This window comes from Aspergillus pseudoviridinutans, assembly GCF_018340605.1.
Source record: "Aspergillus pseudoviridinutans IFM 55266 DNA, scaffold_9, whole genome shotgun sequence".
NCBI lineage: Eukaryota > Fungi > Ascomycota > Eurotiomycetes > Eurotiales > Aspergillaceae > Aspergillus > Aspergillus pseudoviridinutans.
In genome coordinates, this window is record NW_025091289.1 from 1,686,724 (window position 1) to 1,713,907 (window position 27,184).

Below are 27,184 nucleotides of genomic sequence, written 5' to 3' on the forward strand. Positions count from 1 at the left end.
AAGCAAAAGAGTCTACTGATGAAAATGTACCCCTAACCTATGTTGGCTTCATACTGCCCCATCTCGCTAGCCACTGAAGAGTAATAATGTACGATTTCACAGCATGCACAGGTCATGCCACTCACGCAAACGATTAAATTCATCGCCCTATGAACTTTGTCTCAGTTTGAGAAGGAACTGAAATTGTTCCTCAACATCTTTGTTCTTCTTGAAAATACCGGTCCTGCAGGCAGTCGTAGTCATGGAGCTGGTCTTTTGGATGCCTCGCATAACCATGCACATATGTGCAGATTCTATTACAACGACCACCCCCTGGGGCTTCAGAATATCATCAACTGCCTGCGCGATCTGCTGCGTCAGACGTTCTTGGACCTGCAGTCTGCGCGCATAAACTTCTGCAATTCGAGCCAGCTTCGATAAACCCAATACACGACCGCTGGGCATGTACGCAATATGGACCTGTCGCACATGGTTACTTATCGTCCAAGCAAACTGTACAATTCAAAGGATCGCCTACCTTCCCCATGAAGGGAATCAGATGATGCTCGCACATGCTAAATACCTCGATGTCGCGGACCAGAACCATCTCGCTGTGATCTACATTAAAGATGGCGTCCTTGGCGAGATTCCATGCGCTTTCGTCGTAGCCTTTAGTAAAAAAGAGCATGGCTCTAGCGTACCGTTCGGGGGTTTTGAGAAGACCCTCTCGGGTTGGATCTTCTCCAACGTTTTTGAGGATGCTTCGTATATTGGCGGCGAGCTGTTTCTCCCGGTCAGCGACCCTGGCGGCGAGGAAGGTTCCTTTTCCCATGTTAACCTTTTGGAACACCTAGTGAAAGATCACTTCCTTACCTCTGTCGCCAGGACTGTTGATGCCTGCCACGTCGCCATCGGCATCTACAGCGATGGCAGTTTCCGCCAAGGCTGGCTTATCAAGGGATAGAGCTGTCATGGGCTCCTGGAGAGAGCCAACAATGACTTCTGACTCCGAAATCGCCATCTCTAATTTCGTAAAAGAGTGTGGTGATTCTCTCACAGATTAGTTTAATTCTTTGGTCCCTGGTCTCGATATATGCCAGACCCTACGTGGAGGTGGATAGTAGGGTCTCTTATATTCAGTCTGACGTATGCATTTAGACAAAGAGGGTAGTCCCCCGAGAGGGTCGCTCCGTATACGACTCTGACCAAGGTCATTGACGTGGACACTTTGCGTAGGGTGCGTTCTCTGCCCAGTTGGTTCAAAGACTGCTACATGGTTAACTAGCATAGTGGGCATTTCTCCGGTTGCGTCCTTCAGCTGGGTTAGCGCGCTGTAACTTTGTCACCACCTCGCATTTGTCATGTCATAGGCTATTTCTGTCTTCTAACAGAAACAGGGCCTGCTGAGATAAAACTAATCCTGGGTCCCTAGAGGATGCACCATCATTAAAAAGTGAACTGTGGGGATAAGTGAATATGTCCATGGCTCGGCTTTCCACTGCCTCCCATTTTCGTTTGTGAGGTCTTCAATATCTTGCAGCAGGTTAGCCAAACAGTCCCTAGGAATATCTTACCTTGCATTCTCGCATAGTTATTACTGTTCAACTGCTTAATGACGAGGGACGCCTAATTACCGACACATTGGATTTATTATCTGTAATGTTTAAAGAATATTTCTAAAAAAAAGCTGATCCAAAGTCTACCACGCCTGTAGTAAACAGCGCTTATTTTTCGGCGACATTAGGAAATAAGATATCTGGTCCATATCCTCCACGTCCATGCCTTCCATGGTTGGAACACTTGCCTTAGGAAACACGCGGAAGAACTCAGCAGTTGCAAGCCGGAGCTCAGCTTGCGCCAGATGCATACCGATACAGGAGCGAGAGCCGCCACCAAAAGGCATGAATGCATCTTTCATCTCCTTAGTAGGGTTCTCCCAGCGTGATGGATCGAATCTGCCTTCATTAGCCTCTCCGATACTAGGCCAGCACAGTAAATTATATCAACTATGCAATGATATCGCTTACCTCTCTGGATTAGTGAAGATGCGAGGATTCCTGTGAAGACTATACGCCTGTGTGGTGACAGTCACACCAGCTGGAATCCAATATCCACAGAGTGTATGTCCATATTGTGAGACCCGAGGCAGCCCAGACGGAACACCTGTATAAAGACGCAAGGTCTCCGTGATGACCTGGTTCAGATATGGCAACGGCCTGAGATCATCATGATGGTAATGCTCTTGGACACCGGCCAGCTCTGTTAACAAAGCTCTTTTTATATGAGGGTTCCGACAGATCTCCCACACAAGGTAGGTCATGGTAGTTGCCGTGGTATCGCTCCCAGCAATGATAAAGCTAATGGCCTCGTTGACGATCTCGGCTTCTGGAAGGCCTTCATGTCCGCCTCCAAATAATCGCGCGAACAGTATTGGCTTCGGGTTTGGGTCAGTGGCGATTAACTTTTTATAACGCTGGACTGACTGATTCGCATATTGCTCCATGCGATGTCCGGCTTCAGCAGAATTCCGGAAGATGGGCAACGGGAACACCCTGGCTAGGCTGACCATGCGCGGGAAAGCAACCCTAACTGCTTCCATGGCGGACACTGATTCGAGGTCCATAGAATACTGGTTCTTCTGCTATAGGTTAACAACCAGTGCTCTAAGTTACGTCGACTAACCACTGACCTTTCCATGTTCCAACATATGAAAGGAATCTCCAAAGCACAATTGCCCAATAATATCGGTAGCCATAAAGATCCACCACTTATACACGTCAACCGTACCCCTCGCTTCCATTTCTTCCTGAATCCTGCGAATAGCGAGGCGGACACGTGTTTCGATCAAGGGCTCCATCCGTCTCAAGGACGAGGCGGATAGGGGTGACGAGAGCAGTCTTCGTCGCTCACCGTGGAATTTAGGATCACTCGAGTTGAACAAATTCTGGACGTCATATCGAGTTAAGTGGCGATAGAACTCTGATTTCATGAAGTGGCTTCCGACCCTGTGAATCTCCTTCGCGGCGGTATGGTCGCTGATATCAACCTCATTGGGGCCAACGCGAACGACTGGGCCTGGAGATCCGAATAAAACAGTCAGTCGCATTCTCTAGTTGTTCTTTTCTCTAGTTGTTCTTTTCTCAATTCATAGCTTGCTTGGAAGTGCCGACTGCTAGCTAACCGTATTTTTGATGAAGTGAATGTACATATTTGGCCCGGTTCCCGGTAAGCCAGTGATACTTCAGAATAATATCTGTAATTCTGGAGATCCGTGGCCCTGGCAAACAAGATAAAGGACCATTCCATCGCTGAATAATTATCTGCTTAGTGTTAGTGAGGTACAAACAGAGTATTAAGTCACTTTGAGGAAGCACCAAGACAGGTACATGGGCGACTTTCATTTGTAATACTTATTGCAAGAAGTAAGATAGGCAGCATGGCCCAAGACAAGGGCAAGTTCCGTTCATCCATGGTGTCTAATCGTGCCAAAACCGATATACTAAATGGCTCTGATGCAATCCTAAAAGGCTTTACACCTTCACTATTGAGATCTTTGTCGCACACCAGCTGTTGGGTGCCAAGGTCTGATGAGCGGTGGGAAGGAATGCAATGCAGCGCCTTGCATACCTGAGATAGAACCCGCAGGATGAAGTATTATGTAGACAAATACTGAGAACTTCTCATAAATAATACTACCTGGCTGCTACAGATGCAAATCAGTACCGACTTTGGCTAACCACTAAGATCTGGTGCCCCGATATCACATAAACTGCCGCAAACGTACTCGATGGTGCCATGCTAAGGTAGCAGATCATTCATCAGTTTTGCCCGATAGAAGATCAATGAGTTCCTTAAATCCGGGTTGGCTAGTGGGACTCGAACTGCGGATTTCTACGTCAGTTTCTAGGCTCGCGACTACTGGAATCCTTCATCACTTCAATAGTACATCTTTGCATTCGATAACTTGATATTGTTCCGCATTTTTCTTCGCTTTACTCTAACAGATCTACTAGCCTAATCTGTCAATCTGCCATCCAGCAGCTCGGAACCTTCGCATTTGTGCTCCATGCCTTGTTCCTAGTCTTGCGCCTCCCAGGACAAAATGTTGTATACTCACGCAACGATCATCACGGTCGATGTAGCTCGACATATTATTGAAGACGGCGCCATCTATGTCGATAAGGACACCATTGCGGATATTGGTAAAGCCGATTGTCTACTTGCAAGATATCCTCTTGAAAGACAGCCTTAATGGATGCATTGTGATTCCAGGACTGGTTTCTACGCACGTCCATACCGCCCAGGCAATACTACGGGGCACAGCTGATGGTCTACATAACGAGCCATGGCTCTCAGAATGAATCCTACCCCTCCAGAGAAGCATGACCGAGGGAAAGGCTCAGGCATCTATGAAATCGGCCGTCGCAGAGACGTTGAAGTCTGGGACTACTTGTTTCTTGGAATGTATGGTAAGTCATCTCCAAGCTCGAATTCCCAGCCATGGGGACATTTCGGACTGATGCAATCCAAACTACTAGTTCTTCCGCTCCCATGGATTCGATGGACTATGTCAGACTGTGCAGGACAGTGAGATTCGAGCCTGCCTAGGCTGCGTTCCGGTGGAACGTCGCCCGCCTGCCGGACAGATCCCTCCTGGTGGTGGAATGCTTGAAGACAGCTTGAAGTCATGGCAGAAATGGAACGGACTCCAAAATGGCCGCATCCGAGTATGGTTTGCGGCGGGCAATCCAGATTGGTTCGTGGAGATATCACCAGACTGGCCAAAGCTGACCACATAGTAACAGGACACAGCGTCGTTGAAACCCAGATGCGAAAGCTGAGCACTGCTGCATGTTCATACGGCATCCCAGTGACTATGCATCTTGCTGAAAGTAAGAGTGATGCTGATTACTTCTCCTCTATAGGCCATACCGCTGGATCGTACGCTCAGGCAGTCGGCCTGTTGTCCCCGTCGACTGTCTTTGCTCACGCGGTGTATATCAATAAGGCTTCTGACGTTCCTTTGCTTTCGTCGTCTGGGACTCATATCTCTCACTGCCTGACGTCAAACTCCAGACTTGCTTCGGGTATTTGCCCAGTCCCTGCTTTACTGGCGGCAGGGCTCAATGTCGGTTTTGGAACTGATGGGAATGTTTGCAATAATACGTCCGACATGTTCCAGGAAATGAAATGGGCTGCTATGGTGCATAACAACACACCCGGTGACGCTGCTAAAATCCCTGCGGAAACAGTACTGGAGATGGCCACAACCAATGGGGCCAAAGCGTTGGGGTTACATCATCTCATTGGCAGTCTAGAGATCGGAAAAAGAGCAGACTTCGTGGCTCTCCATGTAGAGAAGACCACATTACAGCCATGTGTGAACCCCGTCAGCAAATCAGCAACGTTGTGTATGCGGCGACGGGGCGAGATGTGCATGTTGTAGTAGTTGATGGTCGTATAGTGGTGGAGGGCGGGAAGCTACTGACTATGGACGAAGGGGAAATCATTAAGGCTGCAAACCAAGCAATATGTGGGCTATTGCAGAGGACTGGATTACAGGACAAAGTTAAGAGTCATTTGCACACGAGGTAGACAGATACATTTGTTTATATTAGTACCTCAGATGAAATCTGGGCATCGGCCAACACTTGTGTCTCTATAACATATTCTCTGTAGTGACAGGGAAGGAAATGCAGAACAAAACAGAAAAGTGAGAGCACTCCAGAGCACCATCTGCATTTTTTGTTTGAGTTCCCTCAGGGAATTTCTTTTCCTCCTCTTACTTAAGCTCGAATAAAGATGTCTCCGTCTCTTAACTGTTTAAGTCGTTCTCAAGTTCTGAAGTCAACTAGGGTCGCATCTTGGATTGGCCCCGCAGGCCAAGGATCCTCGGAAACCAGGCTAAAAGAATGGGACGGACATGGTAGCAGCATAAAAAATATTGGAAAGCGTAAAAAGAGGTGTTCATCATTAGAAATACTTATGATTGCCCGCCGGCACGGTTTCATTGGGCCGACAATTTCCTGGGGCCGGCAAGGCTGGTTAGGTCATAGAACCCATGCTACACCGTATGCAGCGGAGATCTGTTCCCAAGACAGGCATGTAAGATGTCCCTTGGTTGCTATTCCAACGATTCTTCTCCCAAGCCACTAATGCTTGGCTGTCCCGTCCACCCACTCCGTCTGTGGATTGGCTTGCGAGACTGTCTTTCGCTTTACTACCACTGAATTATCTCGAATTTAGGAAATCTTTGCCTTGCCGCATATGTACCCTTCACGCCTGCGACAACAGGTCGGAATTGGTAACAACAACATCAGTCCTCTGAACTTGCTCCTCTTGCCGTGTAATTATAGCTTGTATGATAAATTTCGAAGGATTTTCGTGGTAGCTATCTTGAGACTGGCCCTCCATAGCTCTTCTCGATCCTCTTAGCATGTTGGCTTTGATCCGATGCTCGCCGAACATCAGAAGTACGAAGTCTACTTGCAATTCTTCTTGATCAATCAAGGACAGACGTACGATCATCAAAACAATCAGAATCTCGAAGGGAAGAACGATGCATATACTCTGGCGTGAGTCTGCAGATATGGCAGCCTATGAAGCTGCGCGTCTCAGCCGAGTGTTCAACCAGCGCTGCCCACGCCGGTTTCCACTGGCTATAGTCAAGCCAACTACGGAGAATGAAGTTGTTACAGCGGTGAAGCTGGCAATACAACACAAAATGCGCATTGCCACTCGAGCAGGGGGCCATTCCTTTCCAGTTTGGAGTTTGCATGATAATTCCATCCTCATTGACTTCGGCGACTTCAAGGTATTGGAGGTCGATGAGAGGAACTGCATTGCACAGGTGTCTCCTGGTGTCACAAGCAAGGAGCTCAATGACTTCTTGATTGAGAAACACGGGATGATGTTTCCGGGGGGTCATTGCCCCGATGTTGGCCTCGGCGGGTTTCTATTGCAAGGTGGAATGGGTTGGAACTGTCGGGTATGTCGCCTATTTCGTTCTTCAATCCATCCTTATTGTCCCCTTTTCATTTTTTTTTCCTTGGTCTTCCCTTCCATACTGTTTCTGCTCGCTAACCCAGTCTCCTAAGTTCAGAACTGGGGTTGGGCTTGTGAAAGTGTGGATGCTGTGGAAGTAATTACCATGCAAGGAGAGCCTATAATCTGCAGTGCGCAGCAGAATAAAGACCTATACTGGGCGGCCCGTGGTGCAGGTCCAGGTATGTCTTTCCTCTCCATGAACTCCTTACCTTTTCCCAAAGTTTTTTTTAACTAAAGATTTTGGACCATAACAGCATTTCCTGCGGTTGTTTCAAAATTTCACCTAAAATTAAGGCCGTACCCAAAGAACGGATTCCGGTCTTCTGGCTACATTTACCCATGCGGTCTCTACAGGCAAGCATTTTCCTGGGCCCTTCGGATTACCGCGACCCTTGACAGAGACACCGAAATCACGGTATGCACCCGATACGCCGAAGCCCATAAACAAGTTTGCCTATCTATACATTTTGTCTGCATGAAGGCAACGCCCGAGGATGCCGAGGCTGCTTTGTGGCCTGTGCAAGAAACCCGGCCCGCAGGGACACTCTCTGAATGGTATTGTCGAGAAGACAATTTAGGAAATCTCTACGACAAACAAGCAAAAGCAAACCCAAAGGGTCATCGGTACCACACCGATAATGCCTATGTTCAGAATGGTGCCGATGTTGTCGCTGTGCTCGAAGAAGCGTTTCTGTCTCTTCCACCGGGCAAATCGTTTGCGTTCTGGTCCGCAATGAGCCCTTGGAGTAGAGGAGATCTACCTGACATGGCCTTAAGTATGCAGTCTGATCATTATTTCGCGATTTACGCCGTGTGGGACGATGCGAAAGACGATGAGCGGTATCGTTCCTGGGTACAAAAGGTAATGAGAAAGATTGAAAATCATTCGGTAGGCACATACTTGGGCGATTCAGATCTGCAAAAAGCAGACGCGCGTTACTGGGCAAATATCAACACCGCGCGCCTGATAGAAATATGTGAGAAGTGGGATCCAGAGGGTCTTATGTGTCGGTACAAGGCTAGCTGTACTGAGCTGGAACTAAGGAATTAGCAGTAATGAAGTCTATTCCCGAGTCTTACTTCGAATTTTCCAAGATGATCAGACGGAAAATCTTTTCTTTTCCTTCGCCTCTACCTTTTGTTGCCCTTTTCCGTTGTACGCATCTATACATTTTTCTTCCTGTCTTTTTGTTTGGGTGGCCAAACGGAGGAGTACATTTCAGGGGATTCTGTCCATAACATTTCTTATCCCTTACCTAACAGGCATTAGGTTTAGCGTCTTTTTTTATTGGTCAGAATATTCATACAGCTTGTAAAATAGTAAAATAGACCGATTTCTGGCTGAAACAGGTAAGCGCAAGGGGGCAGCTGACCAATCGGCTCCGGTGTCTAGAAGCAGCTTGGCATCTGGTTAAGGAATAGTGCATTGTCATAAGTCTTTTGACGGTAGGAACCAAATGAGCGGGATTACCCGGCAGCCATATTTCAACCTGCAACCTGCTTTGTCTGTTAGATAGTAGCTGTATCTCTCACTTTCAGTTCAGATATGATCGATGGTCACCGGTTTAAAGGCCAGTCAGGAAAAGTCCCCGTTGAAAAGTTTCCAGATTACTTTAGCGGGATACTAACTAATGTTCCCTCCTTCTTGTTGCATATTGAGAATATATTTTAGTATACTTCAGCTGTCGTCCCATGGATGACAAGGCCCTGTCACATGTAATGCATTTAATATATCATTCATTAAGTCAGCTACTGTACACATTGGTATTGCTTTTTATTACTTTGGTGCTTTGAGTGACAGTCATGATTGGTGAATCATGGCAGGGTAATGTTCCACTCGACAAAGTTTCGCCGGTCGATCAATCCTTCAACTGGACTGCCGTAATAATAAGCCAACCGCATACAGCAACAGTAACTGTTCTAATTTACGCGTGAAAAAGAAACAGGACATTACAAACCATGGATTAGCAAGACACAGGCAGCTAACGAGCCTAGCAGCTTAAGTTGGCCATTAGGACGCTGGACCTCCCTTTTTACTTCCGCAAACGTGCATCTTTGCCCGTCCCACACACCACGTCCTTCAGTATGTACTTCTGCATTGCCGATATCCCTTGCTGGTGCAGATTAAGATCGTCTCCACTTGGGTTACACCCTTGGTTTTCAGCACAAAGTATGATCTTACGGGATGCTGGGGTGCAATCTGCAGCCTTTGCTATTACATATCGCCCATCTCATGCCTACTGAATTGTAATAGCATCCGCGGGTTATCTGGAATGGATTAAGAATCTGCAGTGTTACATTGTGGGTGCACGTAGCAAATTTCCTGTTTGCTAGGAATTTCTGGGAAGAAAGACACTTCCCTGGGGTTCCCAACACATTCTGGCTTCTTTGCCTTGCTCTCTGCAGCGTGGTCGCTCCGCCACGCCAGGACCGGCCCGTTCTACATACTGTGTATGTTCAAAGTCATTTATAGGTATATGTAATAGGCATATTGTACGTAGGTCTTATATTTCGTCCTTAATCGCATCATTCCACACCGCCGATCATTGGGGTTCGAACTCAGTATGAAAGTGCTCATGTAGCTGTACGTCTATTTTATCCACTATATATGTGAACTTCTTTTCACGATTCCGCAGTATGGGGAAGGGAACGCCCCCTCAGGATTACATGGCTCTGTAGAATAGCCTCACGCAGCTTTCAGTAGGAACCTAGTAGTGGACTGCTTGATGCTAGTTGCACTGTCTTAAATACCACGAATGATCAGTTATCATCAGATATTATTCACCAGCAACCTACTTCTTACGATAACGCTAGATTCAGAGAGCAGCAACGCCCGTCAGAACCCCCTTCTCTCCGAGAGGGCTTCCGAACGATCCTGTATTTAGACAACTTGTGCATGCTGCCGCGCATGAGAATAAACCCATCATCCGTGATCCTCTCCAGAACATCGAAGCTGACTATGTCCGGTTCCTTCGAGACATTCTCCAATATCGCCTAAAGATATCTAACGCCTTACCAACCGAGATCTTAGACGACAAATGGAATGATCAAGGATATTGACAACTTCATTCTTCTCTCTGCTCCCTCGAGTTACCAGTTCCTAGTTGCTCTTTTCGCCGTATTGGCTGTTGGAGGAGCAGCAGTTCTACTACGTATGTTTCCCATCAATATAAATCTCCACAAGTCCAATATTAGGTTCTGACGGACAAGCTCTCGGTATCGCTCCTGAGGAAATCAATGTCATAGCTCAGAAATGCAACGCCCGGGCATTTGCCATTGCACCCGACTATCAAGCGGCCGCTAAAGCTACCAAAACGAGTGCAAAACTTACGTCGGGTACAGAGATCCTGCCCATCCCAATTACGCTGGGAGATAATGGGAGTAGTGCCGACATCCGCATCATAACTGAGAATAATATCAGATTTTCCGCGGACCGTCCTGCACTCGTCCAATTCACCTCAGGCACAACTGGCTCCCCCAAGGGCGTAGTACATGCCCGGACATTCTTCTACCACCAGGTGGAGGTATACTTTGGATGCCCAATGAGCGAGATTAATGGTCTCCAACCTCTGCTCGGCCCTGATGCGGTGTATCTCTCCTACCGCTCATTCCACTGGGGAGGCGGGATCAGAAATGCAACAGCAGCTATCTTAGCTGGTGTCTGCACTGAGATTTATAACCACGACGCCACTCCAGGTGGTATATGGGAGAGATTAAGGCGAGGGGACGTGAGGCTCTTTATTTGTTGGGCAGCAATGTGGACACAGATGAAAGCGTATTATGAGGAATGTTTGGCCAACCTACCACAGCCCATGTTAGAGGAATATCTTAATGGAGCACGGGGTCTACAATTGGCAAAGTCGGATTCAAATCTGCTTACTCCCTCAGTGAAGCGTGCTGACCATCTGTAGAGAATTATTGGTGTCCCGCTAACGGGGGTATCCGTGAAACTGTCCGAGGGGGACCACGGGGAAATCTGTGTTAAAACACCGCTTCTCTTTTCCCAGTATGACTAGATTCCGACACTGTAACGAGAGATGGCTAAAAGTTCTTTCTAGATACATCGGAGAGCCTGAAGCGACCCGCGCTGCTTTTGATAGGGAATGCTTTTACAAGACCGGCGACCTGGGTCATTTCGATGGTAAGCAGTACATCATCGACGGCCGCGTGACACAGGACTATACGTACTTCACTATAACCCAAGTGCAAATATCGATGAAACTAAAACAATCGACCAGTCATTGTTTTCGACGGACGGAGGGTCCCCATCATAGACGTCGAGGAGAGCCTTATGGCCCTGCCATATGTCATGGAAGCCTACGTACTCGGCATCCCAGATGCAGAGGTCATGAACCGCACTGCGGTATTGCTTCGTGTCAAAGAAGGGAAGTGTCTCACTCTCCAAGCCCTGAGAACGGAAATGGCTGGGAGACTCGCAAAACATAAATTGCCGACTCTTTTACGGAAGTTAGATGCCAGTGAAGGTGTTCCCAAGACACATTCGGGCAAGTTTGATATGCGAAAGGCACGCAGCGTTTTCTTCCCTCAGTCAGTTGAAGGAGATATCAGCGACCTGCCTCCGGAGGTGGAAGTCTGGAAATTGAGGTAGATGCAACTGGAGTTCGCAGGTGTTTCTCGGCCGGACATCAAAGTGTAACTGCTTTTGTTTCAAAAGACGAGGGTAATATCCCCAGAGGATCATATGAGGCTCTGGAATCCATATTGTGTTTTTTTTCTGTTTACTCAAACTGGATGATGCTTCTTTGTCCGCACTACAGATCTCCCCTTTGAATAATAGTAGTCTTTGGCCTTCCAGCCATTACTAGGCTGCTTGAAACATGTGGGAGTGCCGGAAAGACCATTCCTACAGAGAGGGCAGCAGGAAGTCGTCTTACACTAACCGCTATCAAATACAGAAGTAAACTTCCCCAGATATATATACTGTAGTTACCTAAACAGTGAGGGACTTTCTCCTTTATTTGCTAGAGGGCCACCTACGGCTGTGAACTATCAAGCCGTATTTCCCTATCTATGCTGTTGAATCTGTGGTTAAGAGAACAGAGATCGTCGAAAGAGTCAAGAGGCGTTTACGTATAAGAGCAAGGTATAACGCGATGTCGGACAAGCTGGTTAAGTTTTGATACCCAAAGCAACGCATAGGACTTCCTCGAGTCTGAATCTCTTGAACAGTGATAACAACCTTAACAAAGACCTTTCCGAATCTTCGTTCCGGGCTTTAATGAGAAGAATAATATCCCTTGTATCAAGAAGGTATTGTATTTTCACAGTATCAATATCACTTTTACATAACTTGCAGAGGAGTAAGAGTGAGACTAGTAAGAGCAGCATCCCCTCCATGTCGTCGAACCTGGACTACGCCGACCCAATTTGTGGAGAGCTGCAAGAGATGGGAAGTGATATCATTTGTGCATCATTTTCATTGTGGTTGTGGTTGTGGTTGTGTGCCGAGCGGAAGCTAAACACGGCCCGTCCGCAGGGGAACCCAACAACAACCCCAAGTACCTGAAAATCTGCAACCGATGCTCGCATAAACCCAAAAGGACTAATGGAGGAGATCATGAACATAAGCCACGGCAATTACAGGCTAGAATTCTACTAGTTTACATAATAACAATGCTTGGTTCGATAACCACAGGCCGTTAATCAACGTCAAAAAATCACCCACCAGAGTAGCACCACCAGAATATATATATAACCGTCGAGGTGGGTTAGGCAGACAGCCGGGGATTAAAGCTCGGCAACAAATCTTGCAGGATGATTGCAGGATGAAATTATCAAAATACGGCAAAAAGATACAGATCCTCAGATGTCGGATCAAAAGGCAGACCCATCGAGCGGCCGGAATCATGGTCGGAACAAAACCCGGAATGAGAGAGATACCATTTTCCTAACCATACTATGTCTCGAAGCTAATCCAAACGTATCCGCAAACATTATCGAGAATGCCCCTCAATTGTCGTCAGCCTGCAATTGTTGGCATCGGCATCAGGGCAATGTAGGTGGCCACGGGCCCGGTCCTGTCCTGTTTCGGATAGCCTCCTCTTGCTCAGTCAAATTTCGCTTTCCAATTGGTGGCGCTATGGGGTCGGTAAAAAGATGAAGAAACGCCTTGGGCCGATCGCAATTTGGTGGCTGGCTTGGCTGTGCATTATCCTCCCTCTCGTCCGGGGCCCCGCATCCCCAAGCAAATGCGCGAGATTCGCCCCTCTACTGATTAAGCTTCATGCACACTCGTACGCTGTAGTTTCTTCGGCTAATTGTCTCCTGCCGAGGGAAAAATGGGAAAACTCCGGTGGCACAAGCTGCATGGTTCGACCTAGACATACATGGAATTATGCCTGCCTACTAATGCCACCTACCTTTATGCGGGGTACATTCAAACCGGGCCCGATAAACCTGTCGAAATGCCCCGGAATTCCATGAACAGGTCCTTGTGACACGCATTAGACTACTTCTGGCGAGCATCAGAGGTGGAACAAAACACTCCGGCTAGCTGAATCATAACGGGTCGAAAAGTCTTCATTTCAGTTTCCCCACAACTGCGGAGTAGGACCGATCTTCATACAAACTACTCAGCCCCTTTAGCTAGTGCTGGCACTTTCCCCCACCTCCCACGTACACGACCTTTGAAGCTTTGCGAAGCATTAAGGCACCAAGTATGATAATTCCAAGCCGTGTCGAGCTCCACTTGCAGCTCTAGTCGGTCTTCTTTTACAATAGTATCCTTAGCAAGACAAATCGTCAAAAGTCTCGGCAAAACATTTCCGGTAGAAGTCCACCAGGTTTTAGCGTAAAGCTCCATCTCATCACAATTCATAGCCTGAAGTCCGTGCAAGATCGTGGGCAAGGCGACTGCACGGGTTTATGAACATTGACCTGAGTTTTCAGATCGAGTATTGTATTATGGACAGATAATCTTTCCTATCTTCTATGTCTTATTGAACTTTATCGAGAAGATAGGCCCGTTGTAGTCGAACTGGTGTACTTCGCGTGCCGTATTAGTTAGATCGCCTATTTACTTATTGATAACCTTGAATTGGCATATACTTCTAGAAATACTGTCGCTTAATTTGATGTTAAATCTGCTTCCAGTATTAACCGAGCTGCTGAAGACTAAAATTCGCTAGGTTATACTATCATGTACATAAAGTATAGTCTAGCTACAATTATTGGAGGGAATTTCAAGCCACTTTACAACTGCATGTGACTCTTAATCTACAAAATGGACAGCGTGATGAATGGAATGAATATTATAAAAGGGGGACTTGATCGCTTACAACCCTACAACAGACCTGTTCTACTTCAGTGGCCGTCTCAGCATCTCATTGCTGATTTTAAGACACCCAGAGGCGTGCTTATCCAACTGTTCTCCACCAAAAGTGACCGAACATGTTCCCAAAACTAAGCTTTGAACATGCCAGCGTGCTTGCTGTTGGCCTTGTTGCCACAGGCTCCCTTGTCGCTGCTGGCCCTTGTGACATCTACTCCTCTGGTGGCACGCCCTGTGTCGCCGCCCACAGCACCACTCGAGCCCTGTACAGCGCCTACAGTGGCGCACTCTACCAGGTAAAGCGCGGCTCTGATGGGGCCACAATTAACATTGCGCCTCTCTCTGCTGGTGGTGTCGCGAATGCTTCCGCGCAAGACTCCTTCTGCGCCGGCACGACCTGCCTCATCACAATCATCTATGACCAGTCCGGCCGCGGTAATCACCTTACCCAGGCTCCGCCTGGTGGCTGGACCGGCCCAGAATCCAATGGCTACGACAACCTGGCTAGCGCGATTGGTGCACCGGTCACGCTGAACGGTCAGAAGGCGTACGGTGTCTTCATCTCGCCCGGCACCGGCTACCGCAACAACGCCGCCAGCGGCACGGCTACAGGCGACGAACCAGAGGGCATGTACGCAGTCCTTGACGGGACTCACTACAACGGTGGCTGCTGCTTCGACTATGGCAACGCGGAGACCAGCAGTCGCGATACAGGCAATGGCCACATGGAGGCCATCTACTTTGGTGACAACACTGTCTGGGGCTCTGGCTCCGGCAGCGGCCCGTGGATCATGGCCGATCTCGAGAACGGCCTGTTCTCTGGCTCCAGCCCTGCCAACAACGCTGGCGACCCGTCCATCTCCGACCGGTTCCTCACTGCGATTGTCAAGGGGAAGCCAAACCAATGGGCAATCCGCGGCGGCAACGCTGCGTCCGGCTCGCTATCGACCTTCTACAGCGGTGCGCGCCCAAGCGTGTCTGGGTACAATCCAATGAGCAAAGAGGGTTCCATCATTCTTGGCATCGGCGGCGACAACAGCGTCGGCGCCCAGGGCACATTCTATGAGGGCGTGATGACCTCCGGCTATCCGTCCGATGCCACCGAGAACTCGGTGCAGGCCAACATTGTTGCAGCCAAATACGCCGTCGCGTCGCTAACCAGTGGCCCGCAGCTCACTGTCGGTTCCTCAGTCTCGCTGCGGGCCACCACACCCGGCTACACAACGCGCTACATCACACACAACGGCTCGACCGTCAACACCCAGGTCGTCTCATCGTCCAGCTCCACCACCCTGAAACAGCAGGCCAGCTGGACGGTTCGCACTGGCCTTGGCAATAGCGGCTGCTTCTCATTTGAGTCCGTTGACACCCCCGGCAGCTTCCTACGGCACTACAATTTCGTGCTCCAGCTCAACGCCAACGACGGCACGAAGCAGTTCCACGAAGACGCCACGTTCTGTCCGCAATCCGGCATCAACGGCCAGGGCAATTCGATTCGGTCCTGGAGCTATCCCACTCGCTATTTCCGCCACTACAACAACGTGCTCTACGCCGCGAGCAACGGCGGTGTTCACACGTTTGACGCCACTGCCTCCTTCAACAACGATGTGAGCTGGGTGGTCAGCAGTGGCTTCGCTTGAAACCCGGTCCAATCAATAGGCAATGTGTGGATTGGACTCTAACCCTAAACGGTGTTTAGGGGTATAGTTGATGGTTGGCTGGGGTGGTGCAGACCTTCTGCAGTTCTTGTGGTTAAGGATAAACCTTAGTAAACAAGCTTTCATTACTAAGACATACTTCAAAATTTCACTGCCATTTTCTCTCAACCAAGCCTCGATATTATACTACCAGAGGCTAACGTTATTTGTAACATGCGCGGGTCGCTGCATGGAAAGGGAGTGCTACAGTGACCTTGCTTTGATGTACGGTTTGAGAATCTGATGTTCAACCTGATTGTTCAATAAAGTAGAAGACACTTTCAACAATCACAAAGATAATATTACGGACAGCCTGCCAAGCTTCAACGACACTGATTCTGCTCCCACGCTGGATCGTGCCTTGATAAAATGTATCCCTAGAAGCCCCAGTGGAGGGCCGGCTGAACGTGATACCCCAGTAGTTGGCGCGTCGTATCCAAATCTATCTGGAGCCGACACTGATAACGTGKGGGGCTAGGGAGGCGCACCCCGGCAAACCGTCGAAATACATGAGCTGTGCCTACATCTCCTCGACGAGAAGGTAGCAGCCTTGGTGTTGAGCCAGGTCTGCAATCTGCTTCAGCTCCTCTGCGGACATGCAGGTCCTGGTAGGATTTTTCGGGGTTGTGAAGCTGATCAGCTTCGTCTATGGCCAAATGGCCGCCACAATGCTCTTAATATCGAGCCGGAATTCCTTGTCAAGCTTCAGGTCTATACAGGGGATGTCACAACCAATGGCACGCAGAGTTCCGACGTTGCTGTCGTGATTGGGGCGGGATTTAATCTGCGGCCAAGCGCCATCACAGCACCTATCAACACAGGATTAGCACGGCCAGAGTAACTGCTATTTGATGAGACATATGCCGTGTTATTGGTTTACATTGAGACCAACTGTACAGTCCGCAGCAGTTCCGCAATTATCTCTGATTGACCAACAATTTTCCCAGAGACCGCCAAAACTTGGACGCAACCAAAACTTTCCATACAAGGGTGGATTGACTCTCGACGAATCCAGCAACATACAACTCAGGTGTCTGATGTCCATTGTCGACTCTTGCTTTTATTGGCTTTGCTGGCTTCATTGGAGAATCCTTCTTCGCACGATGTAATGCATTATTGCCCACTTTGAATCGCCGTTCCTCGTTGCGACGAACCCGTGGGAGAGAAAGAGAAGAGATACGGCGGTTTCGGTAGTTTGTTCGAGGACTTTTCGAGAAGCCTGCTCTGTGAAGTGGTGCGAGATGGCTCTCATGAGCCCTTCAAGCTGAGTATCTCCACTCGAAGACAGCTGGTTCATTCAGTTCATCACTGACTGACTATGACGTTGTTATTTGGTTCTAATGCTATCCGTCTTTGCCGCGACATCTACGTTTGCATGCTAAGTACCCAGCTCACTATACGATTGCAGCCAAGTTATTCCCGGTACAATTTCCTTTGATTTGAAATACATTTTATTATTTGTAACCTCGCGGTGCAACGTTCATTGCATATTATTCCATCGCTGTTGGTTTGAAAACAAGTCAATGACGTCAAAACGCTATACTCCTCAAATATATGTAGGGCAGTCCTGTCTCATTTCTCAGTCTTTGCTTGCTTCTTTTTATCATCATTCCTTGCTGTCGCTCCTTCTTCGATACCATCTGGAGCCACCAGTGTCTGGTTGACGCACGGCCTACGACAATGTTTGTCTTCGGTTCGAGGGCACTTTTCGCCTTATTTACTTTCGTGACTGTCTGCTTAGGGCAGGCCAATCAGACGCAGTATGATGTGATTGTAATTGGCGGTGGACCTTCTGGCCTCAGTGCAGCCAGTGGATTGTCCCGTGTCTTGAGAAAAGTAATATTGTTCGACTCCGGAGAGTACCGGAACAATCCCACAAGGCATATGCACGATGTCATTGGTAACGACCGTATGTATCTTTTATAACTACATCCTCCTTGCTTACGGCCCTGGTTCACACTCAATCAGATGTTGTGCCCGCCGAATTCCGAACCACAGCAAGGAACCAAATATCCTTTTACAACGTGACAACCTTTGTAGATCAAAAGGTTACATACCTCCAGCCTATGAACAACGGCTTCAGTGCTACCGTTACCAACGGCACAACGTTTACAGCGCGCAAGGTTATCTTGGGCAGCGGGCTGAAGGATGACCTTCCCAATGTCCCCGGGCTTGGTGAGGCCTTTGGCAAGGGTATTTTCTGGTGTCCGTGGTGTGATGGCTTCGAGCACCGTGACCAGCCAATAGGCGTCCTCGGAAACCTATCAGATGCCTATGATAGCGTCAGAGAACTGTATCCAACGCTCAACCAGGACATACAAGTCTATTCTAACGGTACCAACAACACATTTCAACTTGAGCGCATTGCCGGCAAGGATCCGAAGTGGCAGGCAGTATTTGAGGCATACAATGTCACGGTTATCGACAAGCCGATCCAAAATATCACTCGCATCCAGGACGGGGGTGTCAACCCCGATCAGGGTAGTCGTGCAGAGTTGGACAAGTTCCAAGTCTACTTCACGGATGGAACCTTCGAGGAACGGGGCGCTTTCATTACAAACTACGCAAACTCACAGGCTTCTGAGCTGCCGAGCCAGTTGGGTGTAGGGTTTTTGGGAAGCAAAATCAACACTATGGCTCGCGGTCTGCGAACAACTGTTAAAGGGGTGTGGGCCGTTGGTGATGCCAACAGTGACAACAGCACTAATGTTCCCCACGCGATGTCCAGCGGAAAGACGGCGGCTGTGTATTGTCATGGTAAGACTAAATTCTAAATTTGGATTGCAGATGGTCCTTTCTAACTAAATCCAGTTGAACTAGCTGCTGAAGAGTTTGCACAGACTAGTGCGAACTCAGCAAAAAGAGACCTGATCAATGACAGACTTGCACATGAGCATGTGGAACAACAGATGGGCAATGAGATTGAAGACATCTATAACAGATTGAGACGGCGCTAAGAAGTACGCCTGGCCTGAAAAGAGTTATATTTGCTGGCTGTCTGACCTCCAAGCACTTGTTGCTTGTCATGTTGATGACTACATTTCCTATCAGATCAGTAGATCTCAGTCCAAGAAGCTAGTGCAGTTAAGCACCACTTAGATGCTTATTCAACAAATACACAAATCCAGCCAAGATTACAGGGCTGTTGCACTTGTGGTTTTAGTAATCATTCCCATCATTGTTTGCGCATAATTTCTAATTCCTCAACAAATATAGCTGGCGTAAGAGGTACCTTGAGAGACTCGCGTTTGGTCTTCAGAGGACAAATGTCGTATGGCATCGGTCTGTTCAGATGGTAAGAACGATCCTTCCACACCCAGGATGCCTTCCGTTGGCAATGTCGTACGCCTCTTGTGCTTTTGCAAGGGGATACGCCCCAGCAACGAAAGGACGTATAAAACCCGAGTCTGCAAGTTCAGCCAAATAGTGCAAAGCCTTGCTGCTTCCTTCGACAATAAAGAATGAAGCGCGGACGCCCTCCCTACGTATACCACGCTTTTCATGATCCTCAGCAAAGTTGTAGCTCGCCGAATCCACGGATAAAAGCGTGCCGTTTTCTTTCACATAGTTCCAGCACTTGGCCAACACGCCACCTCCAACTGTATCAATAATGATATCGTACGCGCTGTTGTGGCTCTCCAGCATGCCGTACTCGACCGTCTCATGAGCACCGAGCCCTCGAAGGAACTCTGCATTGCGAGTATTCGAACTCGTGGCAGCCACAACGTGGAGCCCAGCAAGGGAAGCCAGCTGGACAAGGTAGACTCCAACAGCCCCAGCGGCACCAGTGATCAAAAGCCGTTCCTGCCCTTCGCCGGAGCTCCGAGATCTGTTTCTCGCTGCATCCTCAACGGGGGGTACAGGAACACTCGCGTGGTCAAATAAGGCCTCGTACGCTGTCTGTGCACTAAGGGGAATAGCCGCGGCTTGCTCCCAGGATAGAGTTTTTGGTTTCAACGCAACTTCATTCTCCTCCACGATGCAGTACTCGGCCCATGCGGACGCACGATGCACGTTCGACATTCCGAAAATCTCATCTCCTGGTTTGAACTTGCAATCCTCCGAAAAGACCTCCTCAACAATACCCGACAGGTCGTTTCCGAGAATGGCATGGTCTTGGCGATAGGTTTCGGGCCACGTCAACATGTCACGAATCACCGTTGTAGCCTTGACACGGACAATGAGTTCGCCTTTTTTCGACAGCTTAGGAATAGGCACGTTTTGATCGAGGTACAAGGCTGACGACGGTGCCGGATTCGAGGATGAATACGGAGCGGTAGATGAAGGAGCTGAACCCACACGAATCGCCTGCATTGCGAAAGATTTTACGATGTCTTAGTTGATATGTCCGACTTGGGTGCAGATTTGCAAGCACGGCTCTCCAAATGTAGCCCTGAGTTGATGGTTTCAATTATAGTGGAGGTGGAGACTCCAAAAGGATTTCTAATACAGTCAGCTCTCATAGGCGGTGATTGGAAGGGAGAGAAACTATAATACGAAAATGACGTGGTGCTCCAAATGTCATGAGTCAGCTTGATCTACATGGATCTTCTTATCTGAATGACTACTCTAGGTGGTCTTCGGATATTTGGGATCCAGGTGAGGTGATCTATGAGATGATGATTTGGATAGCTTCACGTTCGCTCCATACAATAGTACGCAGATCACCCGGATAGTCACTAGATTGAAAAGATCGGACGCTTTCAGACGGTTATCTCGGCATACAAATACCGGTTGATTACCGAACTTCTGACAAAACTGCCGATGCTGACAACTTTCTATCTCAGCAAAGACACCTTAAACTGATGCCGTTCAACTTCCGCGATTAGTTATGTATGAATTCATCTTAGGGAGAATTTTGGTATTATCTATTTGCTGATAGTCCCTTTAGACTAGCAGCGTCCCGGAGATAAGCCGTATCTTCAGAAGTAATGTTGGAATTCATTACACCTACCTTTCATATATGATCAATTGAATGGAAGTACATGGGAAACATAAGTAGAGCTGGCGGTCATTTCGCCCATTCTAGATTCACTCTCGAGCGGTCACCTGGGTAGTAGTGTTACCAATCGGGTATATTGATGGTTCGGTCTCTTAGTTTGGTTAACATTCCAAATCAAATTAAATCGGCTCAACCATTATCCAGAAGGTTGGCAAATTGCTATATATTGACCGTTGGAGCAATTCTCACCTACCATCAGTACTTGCTGTCATAAGAAGTCCGCTTGGTTGAAGGCAATTTCTATACTCTATCTAGGCCGTCTCCTAAATGTGTCAAAACGAAGTTGAAGTCAATGGCTGGACAAGTATGCCTGCTAATGCTGGCGCAATCTTTGGAAATAAACCCTTCATCAATGTACCAGAAACCCTGTCGATCAGTGAGATCAAGTTTCCAATTAATGACCCCATTGTTGAGAAAACTTTGAGATATGCAAAGACTGCTCTTCCCATTAAGATATTCAAGAGCAGGTGATGGGATTGGTTCTATCGATTCAGAGCCCGACTGGGTGATAATTCATTTAAAACCCACTTTCTATTCCAAAATATTGAGCAACTTCAATCAGACCTGAGCCTTCCACTCTGACCCAAAGATCGACGAACCCCTCTTCTCTGGCTCGTGTAATATCTCTACTATCCCAAGCTTCTTCCAAGGGTCTCTCGAGATAGATTGTCTGAAACCCACACTTTTTGGCGGCATGCAAGTCCTCAAGATGGGCTGCGACGAGACAACATTGCGAATTCCTGAAACCGAATCTGCGAGCAGCACCATCGTAGACCTCTGGCGACGGCTTGTAAGCACCGAAATGCTCTGCACTGGTGATGTGCTCGAAAGGCAAAGAATTGTGTTCTTGTAGGTCTTCGAGGAGTTTTACATTACCATTGGATAATGTAGACGTCAAAAATTTAGTGCTCAGCAATGAAAGGCCTGGCACGCTGTCAGAGTATGCGTCAAGTCGATGCCAAGCGAGTGTCAAATCTTTGAGATCGTCCTCGTTAAATAAACCCCAGAGAAGCCATTTGACGAGAATATCTTCCAAAGAAATGCGGTTGTACTCATCTACTGAGACAAAGGGCTTCGATGAATCGTAAGTGTCTCCGAACTTCATATATGAGCGATGCCACTCCTCAGCGATCTCCTGCCAGCTCGAAGTGGACATATCAGAGACACGTTCTCGCACATCGCCACTCAGATATCGACCTTGGTCTTGCAGAGCCCTTCGTGCTGCGTCATTCAGTTGGTCCGCGATGCAACGTCTCCATTCCACAACTGTCCCCAAGACATCGAAAAATATGATTGAAGGGAAACCATCCCGTGCCATCTTTGTCGAAGCTTCTTGAGAGATACCAAAGGATGAAGGCTTGGCATGAACTAGACTACACCTGAAAGTATACCAAATTCCTCGTCAGTCAGTGATACAGACAAAATGGCCTCAAAAGAGAAACTTGAGGGAAAAAGCAGATAACTTTACTGTTGGGAACTGGTGTAAACGTTCAGATGATACTATCGCAAGGGGATTAGGCGATTCTAAAGTGAACATCCACGCTTTCCAAAGACCTCGGATTTTATTGCTTGGAGTTACATGTGATTGGCAAGTGGAAAATCTCAACAAGGCCCTCGGGTATCGCGGTTTCACAAGGTTAGGTAAGGCGCCGAAACTAGTCAAATAAATCTGATCGAGTCATTAGGCCTCAGCGCCGCCCATGGGCCGCCCGTATGGACAATGCCGTGGGTGGCCCACGGACAGGTGTCAGACACTTTCCCTTCGCTCATGGGCTGTCCACGGGAGATGGTGTCCATTATGGGCTACCCCTGGACTGTCCATGGACGAGAAATCAGCAAACATCGTAGGAATCGCGTCTTGCGTAAGTTAGGCTCTGGTTTTGGGGTATTTTTGTCCGTCACAAGTTGTATTCAGACTTCTGCTATGCTGGTTCGTTGTCTCTTCAGGAAGATAGTAGAGTTCGTGGATCGCAAATCAGAGACAAAAGTCATTCTAAGGGCTTGAATTCCCTTCCATTAGATGCACTTGAAGGCGAATAATTTATAGAAGCTAGATTAGTGGCTATTACAAGACCGCTCTCACCGTTGTCCCCAGGCATCTCACCGTGGTGCCCCGCGCCACCCCAGGTTTCGACCACTGCCTCGCGCCCACCCATCGTCCCTGAATCGTCAACATGCGAGGGGCGGACGGACAGACCAATCAGGAGGCGAGAAAAGCAGGCGCCTCTTAAATGTCCTTGGGACCCGGAGTCAGCAAGTAATCCATGGCCTTATACCGCTTCTCCGAAAACGGGTACGCTCATCCAATCCGGATCGAATATAAGCTCGTAAAATCTAACCCTACAGCATAGTCCCTACTCCCTCAAAGTGCGCCAAATCTCGGAGTAACGGGGTACCGACAGTATGGAAACCGCGGCCTTCGAACTCCTCATCCTCCAAGCAAGGTGTATCTACTCCTGACCAGCAAAGACAGCTATGAACAGCATCCCTATAGTTTGAGCCACTCTCATGCTGCACTCTGTTCAGGACCCGGAATGCCGTGATGAACCTTGTTGAGTCTTCGTTCCCTTGCTCATCCTGCAGTATTCGAAGGGAGGTGATGGACTTTCCAAGGGAGAGTTCGGTCAGTGCTAGCCCAAGTGGGAAAAGTATTTGGTTGCGGACAAGTGGGGACCGCTGCACGTTCGTAATATCTGCAGCTACTGACCGGCCATGCTGGGAGTTTAATGACCAGGGCAGGTACAGATTGCTTGGTGGAACGTCGTCTGTACCATCGTCACCACCGTCGTGGTCTGCAGGCAGGTAGATATCAGAGGTATCCCAGTATTCCTTCAGCCAGTTGCCGTGTTATTGGATGATACCGCAACTGAATCCGGCGGCTATATAGAGCCGATGGCGTCGACTACTGTTTAATAGTGCTTGTTGAAGCGTCTGCAGCTGGATTGGCTTCGGGTGGCATTTGATAAAGTGCATGTTGTGCAGGATATTCGAGCTAGGTTGGTCAGTGACAAAGCCTACAGCTCCTTGTTTTGGCAGTTGTGTGTGCGTCTCGCTGAGGCACAGCACCACGGAACAGAAATCTAGAATGGGGGGAGCGTTGCAATGTCTAGACTTGGATGCGTAAATAGTAGCCTTATAGTCAACTTCAGCGTTTCGAAGCGAACCTATTGCTTGTGCGGTTTTTGAGGATTCCGCTGGTGCATCGGTAGGGCAAGGTTGGTAATCCACGCCAAAGCTCGATCATAACCGTGTGCCCCGAATTCCACACCTCTCCATGTCCATAAATTATTTGAACTGTTGTTAGTGTTAGAGAACGTTATCCGGTAGTTAGTATACTGCCTTGTCACTTTTCGCGTTTTCAGCGAGAGGGTTCGCTTGAAGCTGCAGGTGGGCACTGTGAGAACTCCGGCATAGACAACTACAGTAGGCCCGAAATAAACTCTTGGCGTTCTCTCGTGTTTCTCGAAATCGAGGGAGCAATCGTCACCAAGGGCTGCCCTTCTCTCGGCTAACCTCAAGCTGCGCGGTTTGCTCTAATAATAATGTTCTGAGGACGTCATTAAGGCTTCTAATCTCCCGAAGCAGATCTTCATAAACTGCTTTTAACAGGACGTTCAGGAAAAGGACAATTTGTTTTGTTGAAGGAGCTGTATTCTACATTAATTAGGCAGAAGGTTAGTGCATTGTGGGCCTTGTGGCCCCTGCGGGTCACCTGATCTCGTATATCTAAATATAAGAACTCAAGCCCGCTGCTTCACGTCACAAGCCATTGGCAAAGTTCGAATATTTCCTGATTTTGGAAGCTAAGAAGCTTACGCTCGGGGTTGCAATTTTGTCTCACCAGCGAAGGTCTGCTTGCGACTGTTGCAACACCGACTCCTCTGGTACATAACATATCGAAGGCTCCAATCCCACAACTACGGATGGACCGCTTGAAACGGCCCCATACAAAATCTCGCCAGGGATGCTTTAACTGCAAGATCCGGAGAATCAAGGTACGCAAGTTAGCGGACAGCCTCTCTACACCACTGGAACTGAGCAAGGAGTGATAGTGCCAAGAAACAAAACCAGCGTGTGCGAACTGTATTTACAGAGACCAAGACTGTGTCTACCCAGGCAAAGAAGACTGGAAATGGCGACTGGCGAAGGCGGGTCAGAAACAGATTCCGATAACAAGGGGATCACCAGCCCTTTCGTCATCTCCTCAAATTGGCACGGCTCCTTTCACCGGTGACGATCTGCGCTTTTGGCATCATTTTCTAGCCGATGCACGACCAGGTCTTCCACTGGGAGATGAGGGCACCTGGTCGTCGGAGATACCCGCGTTTGCCCTCGATGTACGTCGCTACTCACCACACCCCGCACCCGCAAACTGTAAACATTGTAGCTGATCCCGTTGGCTCATGTACAGTGTCCTCATCTCATCCATGCATTACTTTCTCTGGGCGCATCACACTGCTCCCTAACCACCTCGCAACGGTACAAGTACGCCCCTCTTGCTATCGCACACCGGGGCAAAGCTCTCAAAGCCCTCAACGCTATTCTTGCCAAAGGCGATAACTGCACTATAACCGAAATGGACAGTGCTCTAGCAACATGCTACGCATTGACCTTCCAAGCTCGCCAAATAAGTGATGGTGTCATCGACTTTGCCGTTATGGTGCGCGGCTGCGGCATCATAACGAACTGGTATGTCCGACAAAGCCGAAAAAGCAATATCTTCAGTTGTCTACAGTCCCAAGAACAGATGATGCAAACGACGACCCTACCATGGGAGCCACAGGCCTTGAAAGACAGGGATACCATAGCGGCGTGTATTGCAGGTCTAGACAGGCTGCAGCCGCTTCTGCAGACGAGTGCGCATTGGACATTCTATAACACACTGCGACTGGCATACGAGTCATTACTTATCTCCTACCGACACGCATTTATACGGCTCACAATGATCTATGTCGCATGGTCGTGCATGGATAGCTCAGAGTTTCATAGATTCATTGCATCCGCAAATCATATCTCGCGGGCACTATTCATGCATTATATCACTATTGATTCCTTCATGCGACCATTGTATGCAAAGCTCACCGTCATTAAGAACCGCAAGTCCAGCGGGGGTCACTTCCTGATCTATCGATGGGCAGAGGCTATATACGAAGGCTTACCAGGGTCCATTCAGAGATTGGTCTACGATCAATTCCAATATCTTGCCCTAGATTTGATCCCAGATATTGCCGTTCACAAAGCATATTTCCCGCAATGGAATGATGAGCTTGCGAGGTTCGTCTCGTTGCTGCGCAAGCGGCTACCAAGGGATTTTTTGGAATTACATGATATAGAATAGGAATGAAGAAGGGTGAATCGTCAAAAAGCTGAGAGTCCCGTATTCACCACCGTAATCTTGTCGCTTTAAGTCTACCTGGCTCAGAACACACACCTGCAAGACTTCGGTAATATTTGAGAGCTATAAACAGGATTAAGAGCACAACCTTGTGGACTTGGATAGCCAATCGTCATTATTCAGCCTTGCTTGAATATACAAGCGTGGTGCAGGTTGTAACTGAACCAGTACTTATTAGTCCATGTGTGCGGGTCAAAGGGAGCACGGTCAGGATGCAGCTCACGCAATCTCCAAGGGCAACAAGCTAGCTATCTCAAAGTCAGCATGAATAATATTGAGTTGGATGGATAAGATCTTGACACCTACATGAAGTAGCCCTATCAGCGAGCCGCTCTTGCTTGGGTGCAGTCATACATACACCTTCTTGGCGGTGATCCTCACAATGTCACTGCCTGGGGCCAGTCTGCTGGCGCCGGTTCTCTGATTTATCACCTGATTGCAGAAGGCGGGAACCTTGATCCCTTATTCAAGAGGGTACTACTGCAGAGTCCTGCTTTTGGAACCAATGCAGACCCTCAAGTGAATTACAAGCGATGCAGAGACTTTGCGGCGGCTGCAGGATGCCCAACTGAAGGGGAAGATGCACTCCGCTGCTTGCGTTTTAGCCAATAGCACTGCTCTCAAGAAGGCAAATGAGGAGGTGTATCTTGGTGAATCGTACCCGTGCCAAATGGGACATACATTCGGAACCCTGCTCTGTTTGAGTACGCTACTGGTAAGTACTCAGTGTTGTGCATTACTCCCACCACCAAAAACAAACAGAAAAGAGAAGG

At 48.4% G+C, this 27,184-nt stretch overlaps 10 protein-coding genes across 10 annotated transcripts; 6 read left to right on the forward strand and 4 right to left on the reverse strand.

Annotated features, from left to right (window-relative positions):
• Nucleotides 1-147: 147 nt before the first annotated feature.
• Nucleotides 148-1,000, reverse strand: Asppvi_011420 (GTP cyclohydrolase I; the record flags this gene model as incomplete). Its single annotated transcript, XM_043307249.1, has 3 exons — nucleotides 148-459; nucleotides 518-801; nucleotides 853-1,000. 3 exons carry the CDS (start codon nucleotides 998-1,000, stop codon nucleotides 148-150), a joined length of 744 nt encoding a protein of 247 aa, XP_043163184.1.
• A 678-nt stretch (nucleotides 1,001-1,678) lies between these two features.
• Asppvi_011421 (cytochrome P450) lies at nucleotides 1,679-3,085 on the reverse strand (the record flags this gene model as incomplete). Its single annotated transcript, XM_043307250.1, has 3 exons — nucleotides 1,679-1,958; nucleotides 2,007-2,620; nucleotides 2,669-3,085. 3 exons carry the CDS (start codon nucleotides 3,083-3,085, stop codon nucleotides 1,679-1,681), a joined length of 1,311 nt encoding a protein of 436 aa, XP_043163185.1.
• A 1,239-nt stretch (nucleotides 3,086-4,324) lies between these two features.
• Asppvi_011422 (uncharacterized protein) lies at nucleotides 4,325-5,425 on the forward strand (the record flags this gene model as incomplete). The annotated part of the gene is made up of 3 exons (XM_043307251.1): nucleotides 4,325-4,448; nucleotides 4,588-4,735; nucleotides 4,792-5,425. The coding sequence occupies 3 exons, from the start codon at nucleotides 4,325-4,327 to the stop codon at nucleotides 5,423-5,425; spliced, it is 906 nt and encodes a 301-aa protein (XP_043163186.1).
• A 1,143-nt stretch (nucleotides 5,426-6,568) lies between these two features.
• Nucleotides 6,569-8,077, forward strand: Asppvi_011423 (FAD-binding oxidoreductase; the record flags this gene model as incomplete). The annotated part of the gene is made up of 4 exons (XM_043307252.1): nucleotides 6,569-6,967; nucleotides 7,082-7,205; nucleotides 7,281-7,441; nucleotides 7,508-8,077. The coding sequence occupies 4 exons, from the start codon at nucleotides 6,569-6,571 to the stop codon at nucleotides 8,075-8,077; spliced, it is 1,254 nt and encodes a 417-aa protein (XP_043163187.1).
• Nucleotides 8,078-10,069: 1,992 nt separating this feature from the next.
• Nucleotides 10,070-11,635, forward strand: Asppvi_011424 (uncharacterized protein; the record flags this gene model as incomplete). Its single annotated transcript, XM_043307253.1, has 5 exons — nucleotides 10,070-10,178; nucleotides 10,237-10,725; nucleotides 10,780-10,933; nucleotides 11,085-11,167; nucleotides 11,265-11,635. The coding sequence occupies 5 exons, from the start codon at nucleotides 10,070-10,072 to the stop codon at nucleotides 11,633-11,635; spliced, it is 1,206 nt and encodes a 401-aa protein (XP_043163188.1).
• Nucleotides 11,636-14,436: 2,801 nt separating this feature from the next.
• Nucleotides 14,437-15,957, forward strand: Asppvi_011425 (alpha-L-arabinofuranosidase B; the record flags this gene model as incomplete). Its single annotated transcript, XM_043307254.1, has 1 exon — nucleotides 14,437-15,957. One exon carries the CDS (start codon nucleotides 14,437-14,439, stop codon nucleotides 15,955-15,957), a length of 1,521 nt encoding a protein of 506 aa, XP_043163189.1.
• A 1,737-nt stretch (nucleotides 15,958-17,694) lies between these two features.
• Asppvi_011426 (NAD(P)/FAD-dependent oxidoreductase) lies at nucleotides 17,695-18,971 on the forward strand (the record flags this gene model as incomplete). The annotated part of the gene is made up of 3 exons (XM_043307255.1): nucleotides 17,695-17,923; nucleotides 17,983-18,771; nucleotides 18,826-18,971. 3 exons carry the CDS (start codon nucleotides 17,695-17,697, stop codon nucleotides 18,969-18,971), a joined length of 1,164 nt encoding a protein of 387 aa, XP_043163190.1.
• Nucleotides 18,972-19,302: 331 nt separating this feature from the next.
• Asppvi_011427 (NADP-dependent oxidoreductase) lies at nucleotides 19,303-20,328 on the reverse strand (the record flags this gene model as incomplete). Its single annotated transcript, XM_043307256.1, has 1 exon — nucleotides 19,303-20,328. One exon carries the CDS (start codon nucleotides 20,326-20,328, stop codon nucleotides 19,303-19,305), a length of 1,026 nt encoding a protein of 341 aa, XP_043163191.1.
• A 1,205-nt stretch (nucleotides 20,329-21,533) lies between these two features.
• On the reverse strand, nucleotides 21,534-22,334 carry Asppvi_011428 (uncharacterized protein; the record flags this gene model as incomplete). The annotated part of the gene is made up of 1 exon (XM_043307257.1): nucleotides 21,534-22,334. One exon carries the CDS (start codon nucleotides 22,332-22,334, stop codon nucleotides 21,534-21,536), a length of 801 nt encoding a protein of 266 aa, XP_043163192.1.
• Nucleotides 22,335-24,939: 2,605 nt separating this feature from the next.
• Asppvi_011429 (uncharacterized protein) lies at nucleotides 24,940-26,354 on the forward strand (the record flags this gene model as incomplete). The annotated part of the gene is made up of 3 exons (XM_043307258.1): nucleotides 24,940-25,061; nucleotides 25,110-25,353; nucleotides 25,428-26,354. The coding sequence occupies 3 exons, from the start codon at nucleotides 24,940-24,942 to the stop codon at nucleotides 26,352-26,354; spliced, it is 1,293 nt and encodes a 430-aa protein (XP_043163193.1).
• Nucleotides 26,355-27,184: the final 830 nt, after the last annotated feature.